The 20,766-nt window shown below is 40.6% G+C and overlaps 2 protein-coding genes across 4 annotated transcripts; both read left to right on the top strand.

Annotated features, from left to right (window-relative positions):
- The first annotated feature begins 33 nt into the window (after nt 1-33).
- On the top strand, nt 34-3,804 carry LOC124411336 (serine protease snake-like). 3 transcript variants are annotated; one of them, XM_046890427.1, is made up of 6 exons: nt 34-142; nt 1,459-1,848; nt 2,236-2,515; nt 2,637-2,887; nt 2,987-3,332; nt 3,475-3,804. In XM_046890427.1, the coding sequence occupies exons 1-5, from the start codon at nt 79-81 to the stop codon at nt 3,328-3,330; spliced, it is 1,329 nt and encodes a 442-aa protein (XP_046746383.1). In that variant the 5' UTR covers nt 34-78; the 3' UTR covers nt 3,331-3,332; nt 3,475-3,804. The 3 variants fall into 3 exon arrangements, with proteins under 3 accessions (XP_046746383.1, XP_046746385.1, XP_046746382.1); XM_046890429.1 differs by lacking the exon at nt 34-142 and adding an exon at nt 983-1,028; XM_046890426.1 differs by lacking the exon at nt 34-142 and adding an exon at nt 1,036-1,153.
- On the top strand, nt 3,536-20,694 carry LOC124411334. The gene is made up of 26 exons (XM_046890419.1): nt 3,536-3,601; nt 3,838-4,418; nt 4,505-4,549; nt 4,909-5,959; nt 6,068-6,431; nt 6,566-6,875; nt 6,970-7,777; nt 7,853-8,357; nt 8,438-8,579; nt 8,661-8,834; nt 9,062-9,622; nt 9,692-10,586; nt 10,780-11,869; nt 11,975-12,262; nt 12,329-12,532; nt 12,622-12,777; nt 12,852-13,991; nt 14,253-14,614; nt 14,795-16,179; nt 16,267-16,451; nt 16,567-16,721; nt 16,805-17,979; nt 18,091-18,302; nt 18,398-19,399; nt 19,591-20,034; nt 20,173-20,694. The coding sequence occupies exons 2-26, from the start codon at nt 4,355-4,357 to the stop codon at nt 20,269-20,271; spliced, it is 12,816 nt and encodes a 4,271-aa protein (XP_046746375.1). The 5' UTR covers nt 3,536-3,601; nt 3,838-4,354; the 3' UTR covers nt 20,272-20,694.
- Nucleotides 20,695-20,766: the final 72 nt, after the last annotated feature.

Below are 20,766 nucleotides of genomic sequence, written 5' to 3' on the forward strand. Positions count from 1 at the left end.
TTTTTATTTTTCTTTAATTACGAAACACGAAGTCAACTGGCTGTCGCCGTCGGTCACGACCACCTCTGATTGTGAGTCATGATGGAAACCACTAACCATCATATTTTAAACCAGATGACCAACTCGATGCTCTTCTGTAAGGGTATGGCGGGAATAATGCAGGGCACATATTTTGTGCAGCGCAACAATGTATTCACCGTTATTCACTATGACCACGGGAATACCGTGATCTTGAGAAGATGAAGTGTGTTCCTTCGTTTGACGCATTTTTTTTCGGTTTTGCGCCAACCGTATGGAACCCATCTACAAAATACAGCCAAAGTGGAAATTTCTATACTTTAAAATGCGCGCTTAATGATGTTGGTTAATGATTGGTTGAAAATCCAAGATGGCCTTCATATGGACGGACACGTGATTAGTTTTTGGCGATGGCTGCGCAGGAACACAACTTATCTTCTATTTATCTTCTTACATCATCGGAAATACGCAGACGCGTACAACAATTCGCAACAATCGATACCTGTGTGCATTCCTTTCGCATTTCTTGACTTGATTTTACTCGATATTGCTAAGTGTACGCAAGTTCTCAGTAATCGTAAAGGAAGAGGTTAATATCCCGGTTTTTCCAGATTCTATGTAATAAGGAATTAACGTTGAAGAAAATCAAATCATTGTATCTCTGCATTGTTATTTAAAAACGAAATCTGTGAAATATAATAATGTATTATGCAATTCAAATAACTCTCTAGAAGTCCACCAAGGACGTAAAAAATTGATTGACACATGTCTGTAACCCATCAGCTGAGCGATCTATTAAGATCAATATCAGTATCAGCGTTGACTGAAGAAATGATATCAGGGAACAGGGAGTCACTCCCTGATCAATACACACATTAATTCATTGACTGAAGCGTACACGACATTTCGCGGGTAATGCGTGGTCTGACAAAAGAAAAATCAACAACCAATGTCGGTAACGCTGAATCACAGGTTCCTTGTATAGCGGCAAATGATCACATGTATTGTCGGTAAAGATGTGCAACAGGTTGATTTCCAAACGAAGCAGACATGGCGAGGTTTATTTTAAAATCGTTTTTCATCATTATTTTACTCTCATATTTAACCCTTTTTAATAACATTAATTTTATCACAGGTCATTATCAAATTCTTACTTATTAATAATTCGTTTTACCAAAATAGCATCCTACTGCAGACACTGAATAATCGATTGTAATTTATGTTTTGGAATAAGCACGTGGAATGGGGTGTTGAATATGTTTTGTTTTCTTTTTTTTTCAATAACAATATGCTATATTATATATATATACACAAGATAGCAATAACAGTCTATGAACAATTTATTTAATTTTTAATCGCAATTAAGATTAACGTCATTCACTATTGCATCACTGTGTTATTCTTAATACTACTTTTTTCCTGTTTCTTCTTTTCATGCAGCCAACGACTCTTGGCTTTGGCCCAATGAAGTAGATAATCAAATTGACCCACGTCCGTCTTGGACCGAGAAACCGTCTCCGCCGTCTGATGATAAAGGCCTTAGCCTACGACAAGAGGGTGCTGATATTATTTATCAAGATAACCCTATGCTTGTAGCAACGTTAAGCCCCATCAGAAATTCTTCCGTCTGGCACAGACTAAATCCAAGCCCTAAGAAGCCTACGGCTATCTTGGCCGAACCAACCGGCAACGGCAGCTTTGCCAACTCTAAGAAATTACAGTTCATCACTAATAAAAATCCTGTGAATATGGACCTTCACAAACGCCCATTGATTGATGTCAAAGACTGGATATTCCCAGAGGAAATTTCAGAACGAAAGTCGGATTTAAGTAGGCTGCTTTGGGAATGTCTTACACACTAGATTGTCGGTAGATGTCTCAGACTCTAAATTTAAGGCAGCAAATGCTTAGCATCAATCATAACTTTCCTAGAAATTAGAAAGGAATCGCTTGCTACCTTTGATCACGAGAACCTTTAGTTTCAATGCCTTAATGCAAATGAGAATGTAGTTATGCTCGTAAATTTGGCCATGAACCAGGAACAAACCGTATATTGCGCTTAGAAAACTAATTTTGTGACTTATTACATTACTAAACCAATAGAATCCTATAGCATTATTGGTAGAAAGGAATATATAGTAACTAATGAACATTAAACGAAGTACTTCATCACCTAAAAGTCAATTTCCAGCTTATCGACAATTGTATGATCCACAGAATGTGCAGAGTACAGTAAAGCAATAGAAAAACGGGACGTATGGATTCTTGCCGGTACCTGGTCTTCGCCCGTATCGACGAGAAAAACTAATCGCCAAAACTGTAGGGCACTGCACAATCCTCTGATTATTGGAGGACTTACTGCTCGTCCAGGTGAACTTTCTCACATGGTCGCACTCGGCTGGCTATCCGAGAACAATGAAGCGACCTTTCTTTGCGGAGGCAGTCTGATATCCAATCAATGGGTAATCACAGCTGGTCACTGTACTCACGGATCTTCGTAAGCCTGTTTTGTAATCTTTCAATGCCAGCGAATAAGGACATTGACTTAACGGTCAATCGATGTTTTCAATCTAACGTTCGAATCTAACGACTCGACTTATGACTATTTGCACTTCCAGAGGTCCCCCGAAGATCGTACGCATTGGGGCTCATCATTTGGGCGACGACACAGCTGGGAAAGTGATAGGGGTGCGGGAAATTGTTAGACATCCATCTTACAAACCTCCTGCAGTCTATGCTGACTTGGCGCTTCTGAAACTGAATGAAACCGTGAGATTTGGGCCGAATATAAAGCCTGCGTGCTTGTACACCGAGTTTGATACTACCCCGATCCAAGCTTGGGCGAGTGGCTGGGGTGTAACGGGGATTGGTAAAGTCAGAGCAATTGTCTCTAAACTTCACTGAAAGGATCTAGAGAAGCCGTTGGGATTTTTAAGGGCTTTGTCTCATCATCTATTTTTCGTTTCAGGCGAAGAGCCTAGCGACGATCTGTTGAAAGTTCGTCTGGATATTGTGGGCAATGTGGACTGTGCTCTGCGATTGAATCGTTCAATCGCTATTCCGAGGGGGATTGTGCCGAGTATGTTGTGCGCCGGAGATGTCAACGGAGGGTGGCAGAGCGATACCTGCCAAGGAGATAGCGGGGGTCCTTTGCAAATATTGCATCCTAAGCATAAATGTCTCTATCAAATAGTTGGCGTTACGAGTTTCGGCCGTTTATGTGCACTCAAAGATTCACCGGGCGTTTATACAAGGATATCTCACTACCTGGACTGGATAGAGAGGGTTGTTTGGCCTGACAAAAATCGTTAGAGGTAATTATAATGTCGGCGAATAATTTGTGGAGTATCGATACCGTTCAATGAATCGTTGAAAGTGATGAAAACAGTTTTGGGAAATCTATTTAATACGCTTTTGTTTCTTTCCATGAGGAAATTAAGCATCTTTGTTTTTCAGGAAATACATCGACATGATTTGGCTGTTTTCGTTTCAATACCTGCAGCGGTTCTTTAACAATCAAACAAAAACAGAAAACAGTTGTGTTGTTTGACGAGAAAACATGATGTTTACCATACAAACATCTGTAAGGAAATGCTTGGAAAAACTACTGCTTAACTATGTTTTAATTACTCTGTGTTAAATTGTTTCTCTAGAATCAATTTACAATGTGGGTAGATGGATAATTAATATATTGCCGAACGTCATTGCTGTCGAGTAATGTAAAATAACAATGGAAAACAATTTCTTGAACGGAAAAAAATATATGCAGATTATTTTTATAAAATTGAACTAATATTTGATCATGTTTATCTCAAGTAGATGCTGAGCCAACATTGGATTAGTCTCCCTCTTGACATCTTATCTGTGTTGAACTTTGACCGCGAGTATCCTAGACTCCCAATACTTGCAAAGAGACCTTTGGCTGAGGTCTCTTAGCCTTATATCGAATATCTTATCAATCCTCAGCCTTTGACCCACCAGTTGAAATACTATGAAATTCCTGCCACTCAACTGCATACGTTGCTGTGTCAACCATATCCGTTTCCCCTCCAGAAAGCACAGGACAAGGCAGGAAGCACTTACTTATCCAATATCGAACCAGCGTTGAATTAAATTAAATTAATTCAGCTTCAACCACAGTCTTCCTTTGCCTGGCTTTCTGTCAACAACTTGTTGTTCTGCAGTGAACTAGAACGTGATTTAGTCGGAGAAGAGAACGACAGAGATAAATATCAATAAGATCAGTTGCTGCGCAACCACCGCCGAGCAACAAGACGAAATTTATTGGCAATGTTAAACACTTAGCTGACATATTTTTATTTAAACATCATTCAATATGGATTGTTTGTTAATATTGGTGTATCTGTGCCTGGCTATTTTGTGCATTGATACTCATGCCGGTGAGTTTTCATATTTTTATTTGGTGTTTTGAAAATGGGAAAAACATTTTTACCACAGTTCACAGCATTATTTTCATCCGTTACAGTGTATGTCAATGACCCGGCCCTTTGCAGTCGCACAAAATGTTCTGGTGAGTTTTCATTTCTTAAATATAACATTTGCAAAAAATATTATGCAGAGTGACACTTTCGAGAATTAGTTTTTTTTACAATAGAAAGGTAACTGGAAACAGAAATTCATTATTTTCTGTTCAAATGGGTAACTTTGAAACAATATGTGGCTTTGTAAGTTGTTGTAAAAAATGAAAAACACCAATTTTACTGAAATGGAATATGACTGTCTTCACATTTAAACCGTTAGAAGCGTTTTGACTAACAAATGCAACGAGCACTTTCGGACTAATCATATTTATTAAAATTCACACTAAGAGAACAAAGAAAACGAAGTTTCAAATGATATGTGAGTATTCTCAAAATTTCGTTTTTACAGCTTCTGCCGACCACCTGGTGAAATTCAAGTATTTGCAAGGTGTAGTTTATCGTTATGCGTACCAAATCGACGTCAGTACAAACCTGGGAGTAATGTTAAACGATCGCCGCAACGAATCGACTCTGCAAGTTGACGCTGTGGTGTCACTGAGTTTCACATCCCCTTGCGAAGGTCATTTGAAGCTGACAGAATCGAGCATTTCGTCGAATCGCTCAACCTACGATGCTGAATTCCCCGATAGAGCTGGGGCTGAGTTTGTGAAAAGCGTCGAGCAATATCCACTCAGGTTCTCGTTCCGAGATGGTCAGATACCCGAGGTCTGCCCACACCCTGAGGAACCGGCCTGGGTACTGAATATGAAAAAAGGAGTCCTCTCCATGTTTCAAAATACAATGAAGAGATTTGATGTAAGCCATTCTTCTCAAGAATTGGACATCAATGGCATTTGCGACACGCATTACAAACTCTACGAAGCAAAGCAGACAAGTCTCGTAATAAAGAAAACAAAGAACATAGCATCTTGTACAAACAGGAACAAGTACCTCTCCGTTCTTCAATCGAACTCTTACAGAAGTCCGTTTTCATCAAATAATCAAGGATTTCGCGAGCCGGTGTTGAAGTCTTCGAGCGACTGTGAAATAACACTGGACCACAACATCTACGAGGCGGTAACATGCGTAGACGTGCAGATGCTCAGACCTTTGTCCAACGGGAAAAAAGCTGGGGCAACAAGCATCACTCGCTCATCTCTTAACCTGATCGAGGAAATCTCGGACTTTGTGGATTTAGGCGACGGCGAAGGAGAGGACTATTCACTGTCGAAAAGAGTCAACCTTTTGTACGACCATGCCGTTACACTGAAACCAACGCACGGAGAGCTAAAAACGTCTCGCGACTCTCTCAAGAGCATGTGCAAAATGGGATCGGGTGAAGAACTTCAAGAGGAATTCTCAAAAGTGTTTACAAAGTTCATTCATTCTTCTCGTCTACTCAATTACCCATCTCTGTCAATGCTGCTGTTGCGTGCCAACAGCATTTGCAGAACTGGAAGGTAGTATAATTAATAATTCATCCTGTGATTCCAATTTACCGTCAATAAATTTTCAGTAAAAGAAAGTCTTATTTTAAATACTGAAGAGTTTTTTAAAACCACTTTCAGAAAGCACATAATCAACGCTCTACCGTACATCGAAAGCACTGCTGCCCTGATTATTCAGAAGGATTTAATAATACGGAAACAAGTGCCACTCGACAAAGTCAAGGATTGGGTATCAGGATTCGGTTTAATTCCGCGTCCTAACAGGGAGACTCTTCGGGCACTCGCACCCCTCTTGGAGCATCCAAGCGAACTAGGTGATTCGCAGTTTGACCTAGCTTACTCTAGCATCATTCATGCCTATTGTACAGCTGTGGACAACAATTGCATTCACGAAGAGCCTATCGCTAGATTTCTACACCATGTGCAAGCGAAGATCAAAAATGGCTGTGACAGAAAAAGCCATTCGACTTTGGAAACGAAACAGGTAATTATCAGTGTCGCAGCTCGCCATATATTCTAACTTGTAAATCATCATTTTACGTCTCTCATATGTAAGCAAAGTATTTAAGAATGAAAAGAAAAAAAAATGAATTATACATAAACTTTTTCAATTCGCAGACGCTGCAAGCTTTGAAATCTATTGGAAATATGGGAATAGAAATTGCGGGATTAAGAGAAAAATTAAAGGAATGTATCGAAGGTGCAGGTGGATATTTGACCATGGAGACAAGGGTGGCAGCCATCGAAGCTCACCGAAGGTTACCCTCGTGCCAAGAGACAAGGGACGCTTATTTTTTAAATCTTTACAGAAATTCTAGCCAGGATATAGAACTGAGAATCGCTTCGTATCTTCAGGTGATGCGATGCCCCAACTATAACGTGATAAAAATAATAAAGCAAACGCTCAAAGAAGAGGAAGTGAATCAAGGTACGTCTACTGCATTGTGATTAAAATAACTACAGTTGAGATGTTTGTAATACTTAGTGAAAAAGGTGAATATTTTTCAATATTTGTTCCACAGTTGGATCGTTTGTCTGGAGTCATTTGAAAAATCTTCTGAAGTCTTCGTCGCCGAGTAGAATCGAAATTCAGAGTTTGCTAACGGACCGAGATTTGGAAACGAAATTCGACAGTGATGTTCGTAAATTTTCTAGAAACTATGAGAGTTCATTTTTCTCCGATGAGTACAACATTGGCGCTACTTACGAAACGAATGTAATATTCTCTCCAATGTCTTACATACCAAGAACTGCTACCGTAAATGCGACCGTTGACGTCTTGGGCGAGTCTATAAATATGTTTGAAGTGGCAATTCGTTTCGAAGGAATCGAGTATTATGCGGAGAAATTTTTCGGACCTGACGGCCCGCTCAGTAACGAGAAAGTGAGCTTGCATTTTCGAAATTTTTTGAGGAGCTTAAGGTCGGTTAAAAGTGAAGAGACGGATGAGAACTATGCTGAGGGAGTAAAAAACTTGCCCAACGTAATCGAAAATAATTTTGATAATCCAAAATTAAGTTTTTCCTTGAAAATATTCGGCAACGACGTGCAGTATGTAACTCTGACCGGAGACCAAGAAATCAGAACCACTATAGCCTCTCTGGATCCTTGGGCAAAACTGATGAAAATCCTTTCCGGCAATGACGTTAAATATGAAAAAGCTGGCATGTTATTAGACTCTTCGTACATCGTTCCGACAACCGCTGGTCTCCCTCTCCGTCTCAGTGCATCTGGCTCTGCTGCTTGTAACTTTAGAATGTCCGGTTCTCTGGACAGCAAGCGATTAGCAAGCAACAAGGAGCTAGAAGTAATGGGAAACATAATGCCGAGGTAAGACTCTTGATCGCACGTCAAAAGAAATGAAAACTTGGGGCTGCACTATACTTCTGTGTCTTACTTTTTCAGTGTCAGCGTGGACATAACTGGGACAATGGTTGTCGATGCTTTTTACAAAAGTGCTGGAATCAAGCTGAAGTCCAACTTGTACAGTTCCGGAGCAGTACGAGGGCATTTAATTGTGAAAGGAATGCAATTGGTCAGCCTAAGCCTAGGTCTACCCAACGAAAAAATTGAAGTCTTTTCCATGCTCACGGACGTCACGTATCTAAGCACAAACGGACCCCACACTGACGAAACCCCTGCAGGATTAATCGTCTCCGATCAAAGTACAGGGGAACTGAAGAAAAGCAACCTGATGGAGGTCGTCAGTAACAAAACCTGCAGCTGGTCAGATCTCGATAAACTTATAGGCCTCAAGTTGTGTACTACTTATCAATTTTCAAACGTGACTAAGAATCCCAATGCTGCCTATTTCGTTTTGAGTGGACCGACTCTATTCAAGGTGTCTTTGATGAAAACAGACAAGACTATCAAAAGCTACCTTTTCCAGTATAAGTGGGAAAATCCTGAGGTAATAGTTTATAACTACTTCGTACTGCCTTCTTCACTTTGCGATTAGACTCGCTACAGCTTGAATCTTTTGTATTTCAGAATAAGAGTAACATCAAGTTGACCTTCGATACTCCTGGCTCTAGCACCAAGAGGGAAATGAGTGCTCAAGTTTCATTTGATGCCAATAATCGCAATGTTTCTGTTGTCATATGCGCGGCTGGTAGTTTACTAGTTGCTAAAGGTACCGATTTATCACTCGTGTACTAAACTTCTCTGTACCTTTTTCCGATCCCAATTTCAATCAATACTTATTATGCTTCAGGAACTTACAAGAAAACGGCCGATCAATTGCTAATAGATCTTGGCTTGGATGTTAACAGTACAAAACATCTCGACGCTAGTATTGGATATACTAGAACGCCGAGTCACCACGGCTACAATTACAGTCCTAAATTGTATTTGGCAATCAATAACGAACGGGTGGTTGAAGTTTCGGGCAAGTAAACATTAATAAAAATTACTTGATCTTCTCGATCTTTCGGCTACCCAATTTTGTCTCGCAAAAATATGATTCAACTCTTTTCTGGACTTTTGGAACGAAATTCTCTTTCACAGCAACAAATATATTTATGTTTGAAACATTGTCTAGTTTTTATTCAAACAAGTATTCTACCATTTGATAAATCCCGTAAGATTAACACTATCGAATTTCCGAAAAAATAGGTACGGTACAAATCACGGAGAAGGGCAACGTATCGCAAAGTGACATCAATTTACTGTTCGAGACGAAAAAATTTTGGAGTCAAATAAGGGGTTACATAATGCGGAAGAACGCCAGCGTTTCAGGGAATATAAATGTTGAATATCAGCTAAAAGAAATACAGGGTTCTGCTCCTCAGAAGAAGGAAAATGTCCAAGTCGAAGTGTCGCTAAGCAATCAGTCTCAGAAGGGCTTAATTCACAAAGCAGCCACTTTTAAGCTACAATCCTCGGCTTATCCACACTTGAATATCAACATGGGCGCGTGGTACCGGCAAGCTTTGGGCCACCTTGAAATTCATACTGAAATAAATTCGAACCCTCATCTCCACGACGATAAGCATAAATTCACCGCTCAATTGGTTATCACTAACTCCAGAACTTACCTTTCAAATGAAGGAGCTAAGATCACTGCTTTTATTGCCATCACAAAACCAATACAAAACCTGGACATCAAGGTCGGAATTAGCCACTTTTCTCATGGGGTAAAGACCATAACCAGTGGTTTAATACGATACGCTCCAGGTAATTAAGAGATGAATATTATCAACTAATTGGTAATAAAATTCTGATGTATATTTTGTTTACTTTCAGGAAAGGAGATTGCACTCTTGACGACCGTGAAAATGCCTCGCGGAGCAATGTTCGACATTGAAGCCCACGTCAACCTTACGATACCAACATTTACCCCAATGCTGATAGATATAGATATAAAGGAGAAAGTCCGGAACGAGTATGATGTCAAACTGGCTGGCACCTGGTTTAGCGGCCACAATATGACGGCTCAAGGAACTTACACAGATCATTCTACAGCAGCCATAATTGATCACGCGGTGAAGCTTCTTCTGAACTCGCCAAGCTTCGTCGAAGACGTCGTGGTGATCTTGAAAATCCACAACGATGCGATAGATTTTAAGGTTGATTTCCAACTCGAGCAATCAGATCAAGAGAAATACGGTTTGATAGTAACACACACCAGTCCAACGTCGACGAACTTTATGAGCTACCTTGAGTGCCGGTATAAAACCAGGGTTTATAGCCTCACTGCAAACGTCGATAAGGAACGTGAAGCGAGAATCGAGGTTCACCTTGACACATGGAAGGACGTTCACTTGATAGCGAGAGCGATAGATGAGCCCAACAATAAAGAGGCTGGTTTAGAGGTGAAATGGGATGCCAATAGGGACCCTGACCTCAAGTTTGCAACCTCGTTTCAATTTGTCAAGTTCTCCGATCCCAGGGAGAAAAATCTCAGCACTATAGTCATGGTCACATACCCTGGGCGACTCGTCACTGGAAGATCTGTCTTGGCGATTCGTGGACATAATAATTACGTATGCGATATCAGACTGGAATGGTCACCATTGGATGCCATTCACTTCACAGTCGACGCCGACTATAACACGGCGCCAACTAACAAGATATTCAAAATAAAATCTCAGCTTCTCACGCCTTTTGAACTGTGGAGAAGAACGTCGCTCGATGCAAGGTGAATGATCATGATAATAAGTTTTTGGATGGGAAATCAATTTAGGGCAGTGAAAGATATCAGAAAACTGGTGTCGATAGGTAGAAAGTTTAAAAAAAAAATCACCATCCACCAAAAATCAGGATAAATAAAATGCCATTCCGTGCTCTATTGAGCTTCTTCTTCAATTAATATATCGCTGTTTCCTCCGCAGGTATACGCAGAACAACAGTACCATAACGGCAAGCGGTAGCGTTCATTGGCAAGATTTGGAACACTTTTCGATAGACTTATCAGGAACCCTGATAGAAGACAATAAAGTGCTAGAATGGCAAGGAAATTGTAAACTGATCAGCACTATGCACGTCGTGAAGTGGATGAACGGTAATCTGACGCACAGATTATCGAACGGGAGGAAAGCAGACACTCATCTGCATGTCACCTACTACCCAGACAAAGTGTTGGACTTGAAAAGTTCTTGGGATTTAATAAAGGGACAAGATGGCTCGTTCAATTTGACCGGACTCCTGAACATGATATCCCCTCTGGCAGCCTATGAAAGAGGAGACTTAACTTGCAGCCTACAGTTTACTCCAGACTGGAAAATTCGCGGGGCAGTTTACATTTATTTAGACAAAAGGAAGTACACGGGAAATTTGGTCGGTGACTTGGCTAAGATCAAGGAATCGATGGTGCAGTTCAATTTGACCACACCCATTGAAAGGTTCTCTACTTTACGGGGGAACTTTGGTTTGTCTGAGAAGAACCGACACATCGTGGCCAGAATCGACGGGCCCCATGGAAGCGTAGGACTCGAGGCGTTGGTTCAACTGTTTCTTCAGGGAACCGACTTCCATGTCAAACTGGAAGTTGCCACGCCCATTCAACTGTTCGAGCACTCACTTGTCGTTGCTAAATTGACCAAAAAGGAAGCTGATTTCAGAGTCGGTTACAGAAACATGACGGCTGGGTTCGTTGGTGTTTGGCGCTACTGGAATCTCACAGATTTTCATTACACCTATATTCTCTACACTCCTATGGATGGGTTCGAGGAGTGCGGCATCGTAACTAAGCTTGTTGTTGAAAATGGTTCAGAGATTAAAAAGATGTTTATTGACAGTGAATTCTCAATACGCTTTTCTGACACTAAATTCGGCGTCGTTGCCAACGGAGGACCGAAACCTCCCCCATTCAGCATCCCTGAAGTACCCGAGCCAGTTACATCTGCCGAAAATACTACTGCGGAAGAATTATATGACTACATCGAGGATGAAGAGCCGTTATACTGGCAAGGACAGATTCTGGTAAAAAACTTAAGAAACTTAAACGTTGGTCGACTAATTAAAATAATTTCGTTTTGTTTCTCCCATAGTCATCAATTTTTACTTCATATTTATAAAAAATTTCAGATCGATGTGGCTATATTCGAGACAATTGTCGGTGATCTGGACATAGAACAGAACGATCCAAGGTACAAAGTTTTGGGTTCGTTAAAAATTCCTCCTGGAACTATTCGGTTCGATAATCTATATGTTTATGAGGATGACGCCAATATGAAAAATGAGCTAAAGATTGACACACCGTTCGAATCTGCGTCCGAGATAACTTCCACCTACATACTTAGTCTTGACCTGTTAAACAACGACTACTTTGTTGCAACGGATTTGAGAGTGAAGAAACACTCTAGTTGGATAGAAGTAAGCATGGTCTTTGGGAATTATTGTTCTGATATAAGATACTGATTTTTCTGTCCTCAATTTCAGGCTGGGTATAATGTCAACTACACGATCCGTGGAGCAGCCGACGATTCGCAAACTCGCGAAGTGACGTTCAGGATTAAAACGCCTCTGAAGTTCCTATTGTACGTCGATGGCAACATGTATATTGAAGTGGATGAAAGCTTGTACAAAGGAAGGGTTGATCTAAGCGGTGAAGACTTCCGAATTGATCTTCTCGGATCTTTTGAAGTAATTACCAAAAACCCAATTGCATTATGACTGAGTTTATTTGTTTGTTAGCATGATCAAACTCTATTCCTGATTGAATTTTCTTGCAGTCCGACGATGGTTATCTCGATACCACGATAGAGGCAAAAATTAATAGCCCTAAGTTTGTCGTGCCAAAGACCATGATCATCATAAAGAAAGACTTGATATCAAGAGAAAAGCAAATAGAATTCGGAATCAAAGTCTATGAACCGGTTTTAAAAGTTGTGAGTTGATTGGGATCGATCACGATTTTTATAATGATTATCACGTGCTAAATCGCTTTTCTCCTACATTTCAGTATAATCTTCAAGCAGTTTGGCAAGTTGACGGAACCAAGTTCATAAACGCGTCGCTAGAGCTGAAATCGCCGATTGAGATGTTTGAGCACGTCAGAGCCAGCATTTATCATGCAAATTCAATATCGAATAACGATTCGGCCAATTTGAACATAGATCTTGTATACCGATCGGAAAGCAAGTTTAAAATTATCGGTGATTACAAAGACAAGATAGTGAGCGGCAGGGCGATAACTCCAATTCAAAATTATGAGACTATTGAATTTCTTGGGAACGTTGTGAAAGTGAGCGACGGACTGATCAAATTTGAAGGAGATTTGACCAGTGCTAAAGTGGCAGAACCTTACAAAGTCTACGGCCAGATAGCTATGAAAGGTGAAACTGTTGTGTCAGTTGACGCAACGATTGTTCCTGCGAAAAATGCCATGCTGAAAAATAATATCACTCTGAGCTACGTCAAAGAAACTTATGGATTCAAGTTTTTAACCATGAACAGCCCGAGGGATTTGGCGGTTGATTTTAGCTGTACAAACATACTGAATTGGAATACAGACGCAAAAATATATAGCGCTGATCGACATCAAATCGATTTCGAATTTATCACTTTTGTTAACACACAAGTAAACGGAAACGTTAGTGCATATGTACGTGGAAAAACCCCCTTCAAGAGTGTAAAAAATTTCATGGTCAGCGGCGACATGCTCTTGTCTAATGTAACAGGAAACTTCCAAGCCAGTCATCACTTTAATCAAGACAGAAGTCACCTCGAATTCAAATGGGGCTTATTCTTCTGGGAGGATATGTACGCAAACGTCCTCCTGGATTACGATATAAACAAGGCCAAGAAGCACTTTAAAACTCAGTTATTTTTCAAAGATCCTGAAAAAACGCACAGGAACATTAACACTGGATTTGATATTAACATCGATCGCGAGCTTTGGACATTCGGCAGTAATGCCACCGTAGGCTTTATTGATAAAGACAACGTAGATGCTATATTCAGTTTGACACTACCACCACCTGAGAAAGATTGTCATACTGTTTTGGTCAGCTATCATTTCCAGAAGGAGCCAAGCAACATGAAGTACGCCGTTGGCTACAACACTCAGATCTCGAAAGTCAATTATGCTTCAGATGGCTCGGTGAGTATCTATTTGAATCTATTTGTTCACTCATTAAAAGAATTTTATTTTGGTAAAGATATTTCTCGTTTGTCATTATCTGCGCAAAAAATCTTAGCCAACAGTTGAAAAAAAAAATTCAGAAAAAGCCCGAAGAGTTAAAGACAGGCAGTGAAATATTTAGAAGTAATATCTTCAACAGGACATAATCTCTAACTTTCCCAAAATTCACAATTTCAAAATGCATTTGTCTTTGAAACTCTTTTTTTCTCTGCTAAACAGGTGACAAAGAACCCTCACGACATCAATGCACATCTGAGATTCACATGGGGTTTGGAATCTAATCAGACAGTGAATAACTTTATCAACATCTCATTCCAACAGAACGAAGTCAACTTTGATTATTCACTTCGAACACCTAAATTCTTACAAGAAGAAACTTGTGTACTTCGTCTAGAATATAACACAGCGTCACCAGCCTACAGTATCATCAATACAGATGTCTACTATCCTTCTTCAACACGTATCGGAACAGCACGCATCGTCTATGTTAGTCTCGCCAACGTCAATGGATCGGTCAACGCGTCCACTCCAATTGAGGGCTTACCCTACATTGGTTGCAATTTCGTGGTCTACACAACAATGTAACTTTCTTGTCCCCATTCCCATCATTTTTTGCCATTCTTAATCGTTCAATCTGACTAAATTTTGGTTCGAAACTTGTTTATTGCATATTGTAAAGTCTGCCGAGTTCGGGATCTTCTTATATAGAATATGTAATGTAAGTGTCACGCATAATAATAGGAAATGATTTAATTTTATAGAAAAAACAACAAGCGACACGTGGAAGCGTTTTGGCCAGGCAAGACGGCACTTCTAAAATCAGAATACACGTATAGCAATGAGAAGCTCGATTCGACTTTGGAGGGCAGTTTGCAGGCTGAAATTCCTCTGAGTACTCGCCATAGCGGGCTCCTGAAATACGGTTACAAAAAACGTCCACTGATCAGCACAGGCCATTCGGAGCTGATTTACAACTCGCAGAGAATAGTTCATGGTGAATATAACTCGAAGACCGAGTCGAGAGCTGGTTTTGAAAAAGATCGCATTGAAATAACCATTCAGAACAGTTTAAAACCGTTAGGAATCGTATATATCAATCAGTACGAGTACAGCGGCGGTAATGCTGGGACAAATTATCCGACAGTAGAGTTGAAACAGGTTGATATATACAGGCTGGGAAACCTCTCAGACTTTCACATAGCCGGCGAGAGTCGCATAAAAACAACGCATACAGGTCAGGACATTCAACTTAAAGCGGTTCACTTGAATCGCACAGTAAATCTGCGCACGGATTACAAAATCCTGCCGGGGGAATTCGATCACAATGCTCATTTGAGTCTGGCCAGTGACGCCTGGGCTTCGTATCATGTTAATATACTTAACAAGACATCGGAAGAAGTCGAGAACCAGTTTGTAGTACTAGACTTTGCTTATCCGAGGAGAAACTTCACCCTTGACGGCTCTTACAGCATTGACAGCTCGGACATAAACTCGGAAGCCATACTTCGATGGGACAGGGATACGGACAGACCTCGAAGCGTCGGAACAGGTTTTCAATGGAGAAAACTGGAAAGCGTAGGCTCGTTGGGACAGCGTCAAGCAGTGCTGAGCTTCAAACATCCTAGTTTCAAAAAAGACGTTACTTTCACAGCGAAATATGACAGAAGTGATCCCAGCGATCTCACCAACGTCGCTTTGGTCGTCGACTACTCGACGAATTCCGAAAAACTCCTGATACTGCGTGGCAAGATGCGTGATGAAAGCAGCTGGCCAACGGACCGCAAATACAGCTATGAAATCTTTGGCCAACATCCGGCAACTAACTTGGACTTACGAGTGAACGGAACCATTCACAAACACATGTTTGTGTTCGTCAAAGTTGAGAACCACGCTTCCTACAAGCGCAGTTTCTTTCCGGTGGAAAAGGGACAGCTATACGCGTACATAGATCTGTCGAATTATGAGATTGAATTGCTCAGGCAAAATAAGGAGATAGTCAAGCATCTGAAGACTAGGTACTACTCCACCCATCCGGAATACATTCTCAATGGATCGTTGGTTTATACACCAGACATAGACGCGACGGGGCAATTTTACTTCAACGTTGACGAGAAGCTCACTTGGCTGATGGTGAATTACACACCAGGTAAGATTCAACTTGAACTGCATTCACGGTGCTACTGATTACGGCTAGAGTATGTCCTTTAATTGTAAGATAATTACCGTTATTCAGATGCCGTTGAGAGTTTGAGAATGTATGGAAAGATTCCTGATGCCCGAAATATCGTTTTCGATGTATGGAGAACGTATAGTGACGATCTCACCATAACAGATGTCTCGATGTACTTACGATTAAATCACTCTAAACTCGTTACGTCGAAGATGACGTGGAGGCCAGAACTGAAGGAGGACGTTATGGTGAGTTTTTCAATGACGCTGCGATGTAAACCTCCGGAAACACCAATGTTAGATCCACTGAATTTTTTGTAGAAGAATATTATTTACTGAAATGAATTGTCAAACGTTTTTCCAGAGTACGGTAAAGGAATCATTCCTTGCAGCATACGAGAGCATAGGAAACGATGCCGATTATTGGAAGCAGTATATAAGAAGTGAGTCCGTCAGTGCTATTCACGATATTTGGGAAGACGCGCATGAGGATGTGAGCGAATTCCTGGAAGATTGGAAGTATGATAATTTTATTCAGCGTTTACAAGTAGTGCCATTCACGGTGACAATTAACTGAAAAATATTATTACCTATGTTTTCAGCAACCTAAAAGAACTGCGAACCGATCTGGAAGACTTAGAAATATATCTGAATGAATCGTACAATGCGAATGAGTTTTACGTCAAAGATATTGTTGCATTTGGCTCCTTTGTGATCGACGAATTATCTTTGAGGAGCCACGTGCAATCTTTGCCCAACATATTCAACGAAATATGGGAAATTATGGGCGAATCTGGTCAGGCTGTAAGAAATTCCCTATTATGGGCTATCGAAGCTGTCAAAAGCGGTTACAACAAGCTATCAGAAATAGTGACGGCAATGTTGAAAGGCGATTCCATAGCTCAAATAACATCGATAATAGAAAAGTTTGTCGAAATGTATGACAAATTTGTGAAGGACCTTCATGTCTCGTTTATAAAGTGGATGGAAAACCTCTGGGCAAATATGTCGACGGCTGCTTCTGACCAGTGGAGAAAATTTCTGAGATATGTCGAGCCGATGTTTATAAAGGTGGTTCACTACCTCGAAACAGTTGTTTGGAAGGCGAGCCAGGAGGTCCTTGACTTTTTGTACGATCGCAGAAACGAGATTATAACTTCCCCTTACTTTGACCGTTTCACAAACTTCACACAGGATGTGGACAAAATATACAAGGACATTAAGGCTCACGATATAGTGACAAACGTCAGAAAATACTCTGGCATAATAATAACATTCATCAGAGAACGATACTTCACAATGGTGCCATTTGGCCTCGAGCTCAAGAACGTCGTAGAGGAAATAATAAACGAATTAATGGAGTTGACGAAATTGCCGTTTTTGCATTACACGATTGAAAAAGTCCAACAACTTTATGCCAAAGTCAAGTACTTGTACGAGTACTTCGAAGTAGGCGATCAAATCAATCATACCATCAAATTTATCCATTCAAAGCTGACTGACATTAGTCAGACGGCTTTACAGGCAGAAAACCGGTACAGAGAAGCCAAAACGAAGTTCATATTCAGTCCGGAGAAGGGGCTACTGCATCTTGAACAGAAACTTCCGATGTCTTGGCACGCCTTCAACCAAACACCTGAATTCCAAGAGATCGCGGAGTATCGCGCCATCTCCGATTTGAAATCCTACTTCGTCACATCCAATACGACCTTCTGGACTCTCTATTACCAATACAAACCCTATACCGAACCTTCCAGCTGGCTACCACCATTCAAGGGTAGGTATTTTTCTATTCCTTCTTAGCATAGCAAACGAAGAACAGTTCATCACGTGTTTTGCACTCCACAGGTTTTACTGAACAAATTAATAGAGCTTCATTTCTTTCCAGCCCAAGCAATGATCGCTGGTGGTCAACACTACATGACCTTTGACGGTCGCTATTACGAATTTAGCGGAGAATGTACTTATCTACTTGCGCAAGATTTTGTTCACAATCAATTTGCTGTCTTGGTCAAATACAGCGTAGACGAGCTCCAAACCAGTCATCAAATAATCGTTTTAGTAGGAGATAAAGCAATTCAGTTGGACCCATTCAAGAACGTGAGTATCGTTGTCGACTTGACACGCATGGCAGTGATCGAAAATGAATTAATTGATAATTATTTCGGTCTGTTTTATTCTTCTGTTTAACACAGTCTGTGAGGCTGTTAGATTCTGAACTCGGAGACCAACTTCCGGCTGAAATTGGCAATGGACAGGCATACGTCTATCAAGAAGAGGGCATAGTCATCGTGGAGTCGATCAAAAAGCTTTTCAGGCTGGAATGCAACATGAAATTCGATCTGTGTATACTTGAACTTTCTGGATGGTATTATGGAAAGACCGCCGGTCTTTTTGGAACAATGAGCAATGAACAGTCGGACGACTTTTTGAATTCTTATGGAACAATCAGCACAGACATCGGGGCTTTTGCGCAGAGTTGGTCGTTGAATCGTACGCAATGCACGACCGTCAAAAATCGCGCCTTCAGCAAACCAGTAAAGAATGACGAGCTCAAAATTTGCGATGAATTGTTTGCCGACAAAAACTCGGAGTTTAGCTCGTGCTTCAACATAGTTAATCCGAATCCATTTCAAACCATGTGCCTTAATAGCAGAAGTGAAAAGGAGGTCTGCAACGTCGCCGTTTCTTACATCCAAGTTTGCTTGTTCCACGACACATACATCAGGATTCCGGACAAATGCACCAAGTGTACCTTGGTCAACGGGTCCGTAGTTCCAGAGGGGAGCTTCCGAACATTGGAAGGCAAGGCAGTCCCCAAATCTTCGGATATTGTTTTCATCGTCGAAGCAAAAAACTGTAACAAGAATATAAAGACAAACGCCAGCCTGGAACTGCTCATTTCTCAACTGAACATGGAATTCAATGAATTACAACTCGATGATCTTCGATGGTCTCTGGTTACATTTGGAGCAGACGGCGTGTACGATCAACCAAGAAGCCTGGTTATCAACGGAGACACATTTACAAACGATCACAAACATTTCACTACTTACTTCGACCATATCCCAATCGGAAATGGCACTCAGGACATATTCGCTGCTTTGAGATATGCCTCTCTGCTGGAATATCGTGCTGGTGTATCGAAAACATTTATTTTACTGCCATGTTCGCACTGTGATCCTCAACACCAGATGGTACGGCTATTTCATATATGTAGCTGTTAACAATTTTAGGCAGACTTTGCTTGATATAGAACCGAAATCAAATGGGAGAAAAAGAAAACGATAAAAAATAAATTCCCTTTTTAGAACACAATTTAATACAAATAGCTCTAATTTTAATTTCAATATTATTTGAAACTCAAATTTCTAACTTGTCATTTCAGTTGGACTATTCAGTCTTGCACCAAGTGATGCTCGAGCACGAAGTGACGCTTCACATACTGGTGGACGCGGATTTCCAGCTGGAAAAGGAAAGAGTAGGAAAGGTGCTGTACGGATTCGATGCGAGCAAATCGTATACGAAAAAGGATACGAGAGTACTGACTGGGGATAAAGAGTTGCACAGACAAGTCAAACTTTCCAAAAGTATTCTCGGTTACTGCACGCCACTTGCTCTTGAAACCAATGGCACTGTTTTCAGCGGAAAAAAATTGCGCTTTGAGAAACCAACAGCTATTAAAAAGTTCATAGCTGTATTCTCCAAAAGAATCGCGGCCAGTGCAACGCCAGGCACGTGTCAACACTGCGAATGTAATGCGGACAACAATGGGCGTAGCATTATGGAATGCTCGCCATGCTTCGATCGGACACCAATTGCTGTCGACTATGTAAGTTTGCACAGATGTTGGAGTCCATTAACGGCAGAGTATTTGAGACATTATTTTCTTCTGAAGTCTTGGGTTTTTTTAATTCTCCTACTTCGGATCCTAGAGCTTTGATAAATGATGTTCGTACTAATTTTGCAGAAGGATTTCGATGAGAACGAATCACTGACAATGCTACAGCCCCTTGGATTCGATTACAATCTAATGGATCAGGAGGAGGAATCACGAATTCAGCTATAGGTAAGATGATATTATAGTATAATGAATGTGAACTATTTACTCAGAGAATGAATGAGCAAAACGACACGAAACAAAACTCAAATCAAGCTTTATTACGAATCGTTAACTGGTGGTGAAAAGTATTCGTTAATACAAGTGAGCTGCTCATCTTGAAGTCAATTTACTGGTTATGAAAATAAATTGAGTAACCCCGTGCAGAGTCATTGTGTATCGCTGGATGTAATAATAGCATTGCATAACAATTATATAAGAAATGCCACGTATTCTAAGACCAGCGAACAGAAGAGACCATTTTGAACAATCCGACCAACTAATTATAGAATAAGGCTAATTATAATCTCAGTAAATTTTAATACTCTTAGGGAATTTTATTTATTTATTATACATGTAATAATTCCTTTCCTCAGTGTTTTGTGTCTTCAGTTTTTATTTTTAGCAAAAGCAATTTCTCTATTTCAACTCGAATTATCTTATTTAACGACCTTAAATTCAGTC

This window comes from Diprion similis, chromosome 10, assembly GCF_021155765.1.
Source record: "Diprion similis isolate iyDipSimi1 chromosome 10, iyDipSimi1.1, whole genome shotgun sequence".
Taxonomy (NCBI): domain Eukaryota; kingdom Metazoa; phylum Arthropoda; class Insecta; order Hymenoptera; family Diprionidae; genus Diprion; species Diprion similis.

Excerpts from the sequence above, each read along its gene's own strand:
- LOC124411336 (XM_046890426.1), top strand. The coding sequence starts at position 1,069 with ATGGCGAGGTTTATTTTAAAATCGTTTTTCATCATTATTTTACTCTCA. Across the intron at positions 1,849-2,235 it reads AGAACGAAAGTCGGATTTAA|AATGTGCAGAGTACAGTAAA; the intron begins GTAGGCTGCTTT and ends TATGATCCACAG. Across the intron at positions 2,516-2,636 it reads CACTGTACTCACGGATCTTC|AGGTCCCCCGAAGATCGTAC; the intron begins GTAAGCCTGTTT and ends TTGCACTTCCAG.
- LOC124411334 (XM_046890419.1), top strand. The coding sequence starts at position 4,355 with ATGGATTGTTTGTTAATATTGGTGTATCTGTGCCTGGCTATTTTGTGC. Across the intron at positions 8,358-8,437 it reads ATAAGTGGGAAAATCCTGAG|AATAAGAGTAACATCAAGTT; the intron begins GTAATAGTTTAT and ends TTTGTATTTCAG. Across the intron at positions 16,452-16,566 it reads AACTGAAGGAGGACGTTATG|AGTACGGTAAAGGAATCATT; the intron begins GTGAGTTTTTCA and ends ACGTTTTTCCAG.